Source organism: Notothenia coriiceps, unplaced genomic scaffold (genome assembly GCF_000735185.1).
Source record: "Notothenia coriiceps isolate Sejong01 unplaced genomic scaffold, NC01 NC01_scaffold00014293, whole genome shotgun sequence".
NCBI classification, from domain to species: Eukaryota; Metazoa; Chordata; class Actinopteri; order Perciformes; family Nototheniidae; genus Notothenia; species Notothenia coriiceps.
The window spans coordinates 219385-230386 of NW_011346994.1; the positions used below are offsets into that span (position 1 = coordinate 219385).

An 11002-nucleotide genomic window follows, 5' to 3' on the forward strand; every position below is an offset into this window, starting at 1 on the left:
GAAGGAATCAGACAAAGTCTCAGTCAATTACATTATCGCTCAGCCCCAACAAGAATTAGTAGGATTTAACAACTGAATTTAAGTTTTATGTCTCCAGAAATAACTGTCCCCACACAAGTTACATTCTTAGAATGACAACAAAGCAACATGCCTCTTACCGAACTTATTTTTGTTTTCTGGCATTGTTTCTCATGATTTATTGTGTTTCTGTACAAGGCATTAGAGGTATTAAACCACATAAACAATGTAAGTGAGTATAAGTGAGTATAAGTGTGAGTGTGTGTGTGTGTGTGTGTGTGTGTGTGTGTGTGTGTGTGTGTGTGTGTGTGTGTGTGTGTGTGTCACACTGTTGAGATCAGGTGTTGTCGCCCAGCTGCCTAAAAATATCATCTTAAACACAGAGCCCAAGACAGCAGTTACTATTCCAGTCTGTATTTCTCTCTGTTGCCTCACACTCAAACAACTAATGAATACACGTCAGCTGTGGAAGAGTTGAGGGTGCTGGTCTGCAATCCTGCTCAGTAACGGATTTAAAGCTTTAAAAAGTTACAAGAAAGAGGTAAGTAATTTACTTTCTACCAGTACTTTTTAACAGCAATCACCCTGTATGAGAACATTGAACACACCATCAGTGTATTTTCCTCTTTTAACAGCCAATATCATGAGTAGATAACACACCTGATCAGCTTCAGTTCATTCTGGGACACCATTCACTGTTTACTCTAAGCTACTCAATGCAGCAAATACAACAGAAGTGTATGAAACTAAGACATTGGAGGGTCTTTACATCTTTGGAAATGGAAATAATGTTATCAATTTCTTGGTTGATATAGATGATTAACTAACTGGGGGACTCATTAAGAAAAGTGAAAAGTTAATACATTAATAAATGCATCAAAAGGTAAGGATATGTTATAGAAAAGATGGTGTCCCACATGGCGCATCTACGGAGCCCTGGAGGGTTCATAGAGAGAAAAATAAATAAAACGAGGCCACGTTTTATTAATTAGTGCGCACTAGATGTCATTCGTGTCCTCAATTTAAATAAAACGAGGCCACGCTTTATTAATTTGTGCGCACAAATTAATAAAGCTTGACCTAGTTTTATTTAAATTAAGGACACAAATTACATCAACTATAAATAAAATAATCGATCATTTTTTGTTGATTGACTTATTAATAAATTGACTAATGGTTGCAGCTCCAAGACTGTTTAACTTAGCCTACTTATGTATAAGTTACATGGACACATTTAAGTGTGAAGATAAGAATGTGTAGACTTTGTTTGGTGGTTTTGGTGAAGTTCAGGACTGTGTGTGTTGGTTTCTGGGCAGCAGAGGTGAGCTATGTCCTCCTGTGAGGTGAGGTCCAGAGGCAGGAACCCGTACGCAGCGGTGCGGGTCGACCCAGACAGTGACTACATCACCCCGGGGACTTTAGACCTGGAGCAGCTGTTCTGGACCGGCACTGGGGCTCAGTATGCACACGTTAACCTGGTGTGGCCCAGAATCTTCATCGGGGACGAGTGAGTGAACACACACAGAGATGGTTTTATGACTCTATTGATGACAGCCTCATGATCTCTGTTTCATGGGAACAGGAAAACAGCTCTGGAGCGGCCCGGCCTCAGGGACCTGGGTGTTACACATGTCCTCAATGCAGCAGAGGGAAAGTTTAATAACGTGCTGACTGGTGCTTATTACTACACTGACATGGAAATACAGTACTTCGGTGTGGAGGCTGATGACAAACCCACCTTCAACATGTCCCAGTACTTCTGCCCCTCAACACAGTTCATCCACGAAGCCCTCAGTCAGCCGCAGAGTGAGTCCTGAAAAATTAAATAAAAGATACCCTTTCAATGATATCAACGTCTATAGTGCCTGAGAAGCATACTTGTGTTATCAGTATTATGATATATGACCTTACAAGTCATTATAAAAATGTGTTCTGATTATTGTTAGAAAACATTTACAAATATTTACGAGTGCTTATAAAATTAAACAAGGCTATAAGCAGATCATAACACATTATCAGAATATTCAAGATGCATTCCAGACCAGGGCATTTAGGTTGGGCATGTCCAAAATCTTCTATCTTAATATAGATAATTTTATATCTGAATAACAATCATCAGTCAATAAAAGGTCTGTATCAAAGAGTATACAAGCCTATTTTTGTATGTTTTTTAAGTGGGATGTCAAATGAAATCCACAAATTTGGTGATGATTACTTCAACATATTAGATCCAAGACATTTGAGTTAGTATGTGCTTGTTATTATCAATAGATTGAGCTTATTCAGACTCAGAATACCTTTATTTGTCCCACAGAGGGGACATTTCCAATTTAGTTACAGCAAGAAAAGAGCCAAAGACAGCTTAATACTTCCCAAGAAGCATGCATACAGAAAATATTAAAGATAAAAAAAATGAAAATTACACAATAGTGTGTAGTGTACCATGATATAGCCTACTGTATTTCACAATATGATTCCATTGAAAGATTGAGAATGTTGATATTGAATAATCTCCCAGATCTTATGGGCATCATAGAAAGTGTTACGCAAAGCCCTTCATTGATCATTCTCTGGATAAGAGGCTTGAAAACTTCACTGTTTCTAACAAATCCATCTGTCCCAACTTGCTTTGTCCCAGACAAGGTTCTGGTGCACTGTGTGATGGGTCGCAGCAGGTCAGCGGCTCTGGTCTTGGCCTACCTGATGATGAAGCAGAGCCTGACGGTGGTGGATGCGGTGGAGCATGTGAAACAGCGGCGCTGCATCCTGCCAAACCACGGCTTCCTGAAACAGCTCAGAGCCCTGGACATCAGGTTACAAGAGGAGAGGCTGGCACAAAAAAGAGACATGCAACCACAATAGCTCACAAAGATAACAGAATGACAGATAATATCTGTGTTTACTACTTAAATGTGTCTTCTAAATCTCTCAGGTATATCAAAAATGTTCTTCAGGTTTCTTTAACAACTGTATCAGTAAAAAAATATATTTTCCACAACTGTGTCATGGGTGAAAACTTTTCTTGTACGAACAATCAGCCTGTAGCGTATGAGTACATTTAACAAGCCGTCTGTGTGTTTTCCTTTAAAAAAGCTAATATCAGTAGTTATAGACAGTTTGATCGATTTATATGAAATGTGCACAGCTTTGGGCAAATATAATAATTTGTAGACTTCGATTTTAGTTTTTGATAAGCTCAGGGACGTGTTTTTTTTCTGGGCAGCAGAAATAAAGGATTTAAATTAATTCTAATTTTAAATGATTAAATGTTGCTAGATATTAAATAAATATAGTCAAAAAATATATCAATAGGCAAAACAATTATTGTTGTATGTTTAATTTGTAAATTTCAAGCATCACATTCTAGCAGAGATGGGCAACTTGAGTACAATTGAGATCAGGAATAAATGGTCACATAAGGCTTTTTGAGTTTCAAAACAACTCCTGTAGTATTCAGAAAACATACTTCTTGCTCATCACATTTTAAGATCATGATCTATACTTGAATTCAAGGATTCAGTGCTGCGCATACCACAAACTTAGGTTTAAAAGGTCCCAATATCACAAGAGTAGCCCGAGCCTGAATTTGGCTGATGTTTCAGATTTCTTTGCCTTATTTATTTTCCATCTTTCATTGCCAGTTGCAGTGACAAAAATGTCAAAATCTGAATAAATGTAAATGATAAAAATCAAAACGGACGGTATTAAAGTTTGGTAACATATGTTATAATTTAGCTAGAGATCAACAGACACCCAGCAAGAACACAGGCCACTAACTCAGGTAGAAATTTAAGTATTGAGGGGTGAAAAGCCACTGTATAGCTCCCATCACTGGTCTGGTTTTAAAGATTCCCTGTGCAGAGAAATGTGGATTAACAGAACATCTATAGGCCTCTGAACACTTTTCCCCTAACACATGCAGAGAAAGGAAGGGAAAAAGGCACTCATTACAAGAAGCACCTGCACACTTCCACAAGTTTGATGTTGAAGGTACCTTCTGAACAGAATGTACACAATCAAGCTGATATTTAACAGTCATCACAGGTCATAGTGGGCAGAGGCTTTGACACATTTCAAAATAAAAACATTTGGTTTCATTACTGGCCTGTCAGATTCAATCTTAAAACAAGAACAAACTCATAATCAGGAATATTTCATCTTAAATAAGTCAATACTGCACATTTCAATGTAGTATACAAACTTCCATTGACAGATTTAGATTCATTAGTCCCGTTTGTGTATAGTGTGTCCTCCCATTGTGGAATAAAGCAGTGTGATTGGCGTACAGACGTTTGCAGCGTTTGATCCAAAAATGTTTTGGGGAAAATTAAACAATGTCCATGAAACTTCCTTTGTGTAAAATAAAATGATCACATTATGTGATATTTTCATGATTCCTTAAAAGGTGATTTATCTATAAAACAATTATTCATTGGCTCCTGGCTGCGTGATCCTCTAGCGGCCCCAAGTGGAGAACAGGGACAGGCACATGCCAGGAGGCACCCAACTAAATATTTGTGCGGATGAAATTATGTGCGGAAGATTTCAAATGAATAACATGGATGGGGGGCAAATTGGAAAAAAATGTGGCTACAAGAATTTGGGGAAGTATTTGTAGAAAATAGTGGGAACAAATGGGTCAGAGTTATGTTCGGCAGGGTGGGTGTGAGATTTCAGGCTGAAGGACTGAAGGATCCGGGACTCCTCATTTGAAGTCGGGTTTTTCTGGGAAGGTGCACCCTGCTCGTCTGATGATGACGTTAGCAGCGTAGTGTGCCGCCTTCACACACTGAACGAGAGGTTTCTCCTGGACTAACCCAGACAGGAAACCTGTAACAGAGAGGAGAACAACGTAAAGGTAAATCCACAACGACAAGGAAAAAAGAAGGGCAATCTAAAAATGTATCAAAAGAAAAACCGATGAAGTCTTACCTCCTACAAAGGCATCACCTGCACCGTTTGTGTCCACAATGTCCTTCGGGTCAATCTTCATTACAGGGAATGTCTCGACCTTGTCACCTGAACAGACAGAAGGAAAATGGTATGGCTGTAGGTCAACTTTAACAGAGGATAAGAAACTGATAGAAAATAGGTTAAAGGGGAAAACAAATCTATGTGAGATTGACAATTTTCTTTTCTTAGATTTTGATTCGATTCAGCACTTGGAACAAAGTGGAACAGACATTACTGACGGACAGTAGCCATACTGTTGTTCCAGACACATTTGCGTCATTAGTTTTTATTTAAAAATCACATAAAATACCAGATTTAGTGTTTTTTTTAATGCAGTTTACTTCTGTATTTGGCATGTTTTTGAGTAATAGAAAAGGCAGTTAGCATGAACCTATATAACCTGTAGTCTGGAAATTAAGAACTATTCAAAGCCTTTCAGTCAAATGTGTAGCATTAATTAACTTAACCTATGTCTTAGGTGTGCCATTATGTGTTGTCATTATTGCAATCAACTGATAAAAGTTATTAAAATATAAAAACTTTAAGGGGATAAAGACAAAAAAGGAAACTTACTGGCCATAGCAGTGTTATCCTTCCCCTGAGTCAACACTATGATCCTCTCCCTCTTTTTGTTGACTTTGGTCAAAGCCTGGGCTTTCTTGGCAATTTCCTTGATGTCCTTGGTCTACGGGCAAAATATAAATTAATGCAAATACATTTAAAAATGCAGCAATAATCATTTGCAAATGCTAAATGAGACCGTCAGTCCACTCACCTCAAATTCAAGCTCTTTAGCGAACGCTGCTGCCTCCTGAAAAACAAAAAATGTAATTTACAAAAATGAAATGTGTGCTTATATTCACACCACAGGCACATGCAGCTAATTTACAGAGCATCTGAAGAATGGACTGTAATGTCTGGCTTACTGTCTCATTGCCGAACAGCACGTCGACGTAGGGCATAACCTGCATGAGGTTATCCTTGAAGAACTGGCAGATGAAGGGCGCGGAGAGGTTCAGGCAAAACAGTTTGTTATTGTCAGACGCGTGCTTTGCCACTTTCAGGATGGACTCCAAAGAGACAGTGAGGAAGAAACCCTGTGAGCAAACGGTGACATTAGGTCAAGACTGATCTGCTTTTTATATCCTGACGGGCTCTAATGAATCACATGTTGAACAGAGAGTTCACCAGTAGTTCAGAAATGCCCCTGTGGGTTACCATGAGTACGACGTTGAGGTGACAGTTCCTGAAGGGATCTGAAATACAGTAAACGTGTACAACACACATATAGTACTATAGTAACTACTACTCACTGCAATATAGTAGACTTTAGCTTTTTCCACCAGCTCCCAGTTTTCCTCCAGGTCTAAATGCTTGTCCTTCTTATAACACTCAGCAGCAGCTAGGTTAGCTACCAGAGACCTGAGGAAAATAAAAAAAGAGATTATGAGTGAGGACATACGAGATTAGTGATTGTTACTATAAATGCAATAACTTTAAAGTTTACAGAATACCTTTATATCCAAAGCAATCAATCTGTATTGTGTCACTTTGTTGACTTCACAATCAATTGAAACAGAAAAACACTTTTTTCCACCCCTATTCCAGTCCATTTAGCTTTTGGTCTGCTGCGCATCAACAATTTTTTTTTTCTTTTTTTATGTCGAGATAAAAAAAAAGAAGTGTAATTTCAAATATTTAAAGACCTTACCCAGACCCTAAAACTATCACAATGACCCACCTGTTGTCTCCGGTGATGCAGGCAGCACAGGTCCCTGTGGGCTTTTCCTCCTGCTCGTAGTAGTGGGCGTCGATGTGAGCCTCCTCAGCCTTCTGCTTCAGGATCCCTCCAAACTTGTCGTCTTTGCCAATGCAGCCAAAGAACGTGCCGACCTTATGGGGTTCCTGGATCATCCACTATAGAAGGATACAACAGCTCTGATCAGCATCCGTCAACTAACACTACTACCAGTGGCCAACATGTACAGAAATAATTCAAGCAGCATTGATGTTTAGGACAGAAAGTGAGTTTGTGCGACTGACTGACCTGAGCGATCTTAATTGAGTTCTGTGTGGCTCCTCCAGCGTGGTACTCCACTTTGGACTTCTTCACTATCTCTTCAAATCTATGAAACAGACAAACATAGCAGGTGATGCATTTGTAAGATGTTACATGATTTCTATTTCTCCAGAAGATCTAGTGTCAAGTATACCGTTTGTTCACCTTTCTTTGGGAATGCTGGATAAGTGCTTCACAAATGCAAAGCTTCAAACCTCACCACACACAAGGTATCAATTATGGCTGAAACCAAACATAAAAACATTCTTAGCTTAGCTTAGCATAAAGGTTTGTTCAGTCAAAATTAAAACAGATGAGATATAACAAATTATTTTGTTTCAAAGGTGCTACTAGGTGGATGTTTTAAAACTTTGGACAAAATGCAAGCTAGATTTTTTCTAATGTTTTTCCAAGCTAAGCTAAGTGTCTTCTGAATGTAGCTTTATACTTCATGGGGGACATGAGTGGTATCCATCTTCTTAACTAACACTCAGTTATATAACAAATACTTATATTTCTCAAAATAAAAAATCTATTCCTTTAAATCTTATTTAATTTTTCTTTGATCTGATTACTTTTTAATATCATACTGTTTTGCATGTGATTGCTCAGTTGTAGCTTTAATAGTGTCCCCCTGTATGGGGATGGATGTGGATTCACACCCAGTAACTTATCCAGAGCTTGGTTGTGCTCTATGCAGAAGCCATATTTCCTCCACATAAATATAACAGACGCATGAATGAACACTCATTACGCATTCTGATTCTACTTGAATCATTTACGCCTGTTACGTAACACAATGATTCAAGCTGCGCTTTGATGGTCCACTTAGGGCTAAAGCGTAATTTGCCATGTTATTCAGTCTAAATATAGCAGGCAAATCATCTTACACACAGATATTTGCCTGTTTGATTTATGTGAACATCCATGCATGTCATAGGAACATAGCGACTGCTGTCAGAAGTCCTGAGACTGAGCCAGAGGCTGCAGAGGGGGAGAAATGGAGTGGGGGTGACTATTTTGTTATCTCACTGTACTTTATTGCTTTCAGTCTTTTATGTCACTTAAGTATTTACCCCTAGGGCAAGTCTCCAACATGTTAGCCCTTTACCCCAGAACAGTGAAGAAGAAAGGGCGGACTGTAACAAATAGGAAAAAGACTGGCAGGAAGTTGGAAATCAAGAGTAATAATCTTCCCTTAAATAAATAAATAAATAAATAATATATTGGAATGTAAATGCCTTGAGTGGTCGAATAAAAGTTAGCTCTTTTCTTTTTATTCATATTTGTCAAATGTTATTCATAGACTAAATATGTAAATCTTACATTGTAAGAAAGCACTGTTGATAATGTAAAACCTGTGTAGATTTAGTCATTTCAGTCCTGTCTCTCTCATACAGTCACACACTGCTCTCTTATCTCCCGCTGTCAAATGTTGTTTTTTTTTACTCCCGCTTCAGAGGGACTGGGAGGTGATGTGTCCTGCTTTGCTATTGGCTCAGACTGTCTGTCTGTGATGGATCTGCTGCGCTGCCATTGGACGTCTTTAGAAATATGGAGGTCAATAGTGGTGGTTTCTGGTGTGCGCCTGTTTTGACTAGTCCACACCAGAACAGACAGGAACAAACTTGATGTGAATTCAGACCTTTCCCCTTTCTCGCTACAGAAACTAGAAAAAAGCACAACCTTGACTTCAAAGAGACATTTTGCAATACAGGAGATACTAACAGTTCTTTGTGTTTGTCTTCTGCCAGGATCTGGTCATTGGGTTTCAGAGTGTACCTACGAATAAAGAAAGGAGAAAAAAAGAGGCATTAGTTTCTCTAAGTAATCAGAATAGCATGCATTGAAGACACAATGGTGGTGCTGCCAATTGGCTTGTTCCCTAAAACGGAAAATGTGAATTAAGGTGCACCGAGTCCACATCAATTTGTTGGACAATAAAGCTAAACAGAGTCTAGTTTCCTCGAAACCCACAGGTAAATTGGGGATTAAGGGGCATCTTTACTGTATGAGACTGAATTAGAACGGGTTGGTTTGTTTAGCTCTAATCCTGGAGTTTACGCAAGGGGTTGGAGAGCGGAGTCTGAGCTGCAACCCAAAGGAGCCCTTAGCCCTGGTCAGCTCAGTGTGACAGAGCTCGGACAGACCAGAACAAACTGCTGCTCAGAAACTACATGCTTTGGCTCGCACCTTTTTCCCTTTTTCCATGCACCACGGTTTGCTGAAAACCCAAATTCGGTTTTTGCATGAGCACCAGAAACTCAAAAAGGAGGGTTTTTTGTCCTTTGCCATCTGCAAGTGTTAGAAATGTGATTGAACTACAATGGTAAAAAAATAAAAAAATATGTAAACATGATGAAACAGGGAGAGGCATCATCTGTTTTTTTAGAACAGTCCAATATGTATTACCTCACTGAAATGTATTATGACTCATTCATTTATGGATATATTAAAGAAAGCATCTGTTGATGCTGATTAGTCAGATCTGTTTTCTGTTCTCTTTTATAACCGTTAAACCTATCTCTTTTAGGCTGCATCTAAACGAAGACGAAACAAATTCGATATCAAAAAAGTCTTCCGTCTACACGGTATCGGCTCAAGAAGCGTGTCCGTCCACACGAGACCGCTCGACCCGCTGTAGTACATATGCCGGGCCTGTAAGTGGCGCTGTACTTCCGCCACAAAATTCACCAAAAGCAGTAAAAAGACCCCCCGAGCATGGTTGCCCTTCTGTTTATTCTCCACGATGATTTAGCAACATGTAGTTCATGTAGTTCGCCATGTCCACTTGTTGCTGATGGTTGTGGTAGAGGAGCTGTAGATTATGCACTAACATCTGTAGCATGGTCAGTAGCAGATAGTTAGATAGATAAATAGATAGATAGATAGCAACGACACAACCCCACCCGTCGCCTCAGGTCTGCTGAAGCTAACCTACTGCAGCCCATCAGGACAAAGCTCCGGACCTGGGGTGACAGGGCCTTCGCAGCAGCTTCTCCCACACTCTGGAACTCCCTCCCCAGCCACGTCAGATCCGCCAACACTCTCACATCATTCAAACAATCCCTCAAAACTCACCTTTTCCTCTTGCTTCAAATCTATAACTAACCCTTCCCTTTTTTCCTCCCTAGCTCGCAATTTCACTTTTGTTGTAATTTGTTTTACTGCTTGTAAGCGCTTGAGCACCAGGAAAACGCTTTATAATATGTAATATTATTTATTATTATTATATTAATATTAGTAGAAACTGACCATGCACAGCAGTGAGCAGCCAGAGTTGTTTGCGAAAAACACATCAGCAATGACCGGGTGAGAGAGCAGAAGTGGGAGGGCGGAGGCTATGGCGTGTCGTTATCAGGAAAAAATATATCGGTAAATAGGAACGTACACACGGAAGCCGTTTGGGGCCCCAGAGCGGTTACTCTGCAGACCTACCCCCTTGGGGGAACCGTTACCGTTTGAGGGCTCCGGTTCCGCTGGTTCCGTTGCGGCCTCGTGTGGACGAACCGTCCCTCATACGATCGATGAAACTGTAGCAGATACAACCTTTGGTCCGTGCTGGACGGGCCATGTCAGTCCTCATTGGAGTGGACCTCTGGACACAGGACGTCTGTATTACGCCCTTGATCGAAGTGCGACTAAGGATTAAATATATTAAAAATAAATNTGTTGCTGATGGTTGTGGTAGAGGAGCTGTAGATTATGCACTAACATCTGTAGCATGGTCAGTAGCAGTAGCTACTGACAGTAGCTACTGACCATGCTACAGCAGTGAGCAGCAGAGGTGGGGAGAGGTGGGGCTATGGCTTCATCGTTATCAGGAAAATGATCGTATAGGACGTACACACGGAGCCGTTTGGCCCCCCAGAGCGTTCTGTCCGCAGATCTATCCACCTTGCGGTTCCGTTACGGCCTCGTGTGAACGAACAGGCTATATGAAAGAGAAAAGTAACGGATACAACCCGTTTA

General features: G+C 40.1%; 2 protein-coding genes across 3 annotated transcripts; one reads left to right on the plus strand and one right to left on the minus strand.

The window, feature by feature from the left end:
• The first annotated feature begins 406 nt into the window (after nt 1-406).
• On the plus strand, nt 407-3016 carry LOC104948434 (dual specificity phosphatase DUPD1-like). Of its 2 annotated transcripts, none has more exons than XM_010774637.1 (4): nt 407-559; nt 1335-1525; nt 1601-1824; nt 2657-3016. In XM_010774637.1, exons 2-4 carry the CDS (start codon nt 1347-1349, stop codon nt 2878-2880), a joined length of 627 nt encoding a protein of 208 aa, XP_010772939.1. In that variant the 5' UTR covers nt 407-559; nt 1335-1346; the 3' UTR covers nt 2881-3016. The 2 variants fall into 2 exon arrangements, with proteins under 2 accessions (XP_010772939.1, XP_010772938.1); XM_010774636.1 differs by having other exon boundaries at nt 1338-1525.
• A 323-nt stretch (nt 3017-3339) lies between these two features.
• LOC104948438 (adenosine kinase-like) lies at nt 3340-10604 on the minus strand. Its single transcript, XM_010774641.1, has 10 exons — nt 10489-10604; nt 8759-8845; nt 7019-7097; nt 6713-6888; nt 6285-6393; nt 5898-6068; nt 5747-5782; nt 5545-5656; nt 4951-5037; nt 3340-4848 (listed from the first exon to the last, which is right to left on the minus strand). The coding sequence occupies exons 1-10, from the start codon at nt 10602-10604 to the stop codon at nt 4724-4726; spliced, it is 1098 nt and encodes a 365-aa protein (XP_010772943.1). The 3' UTR covers nt 3340-4723.
• Between the last annotated feature and the right edge of the window lie 398 nt (nt 10605-11002).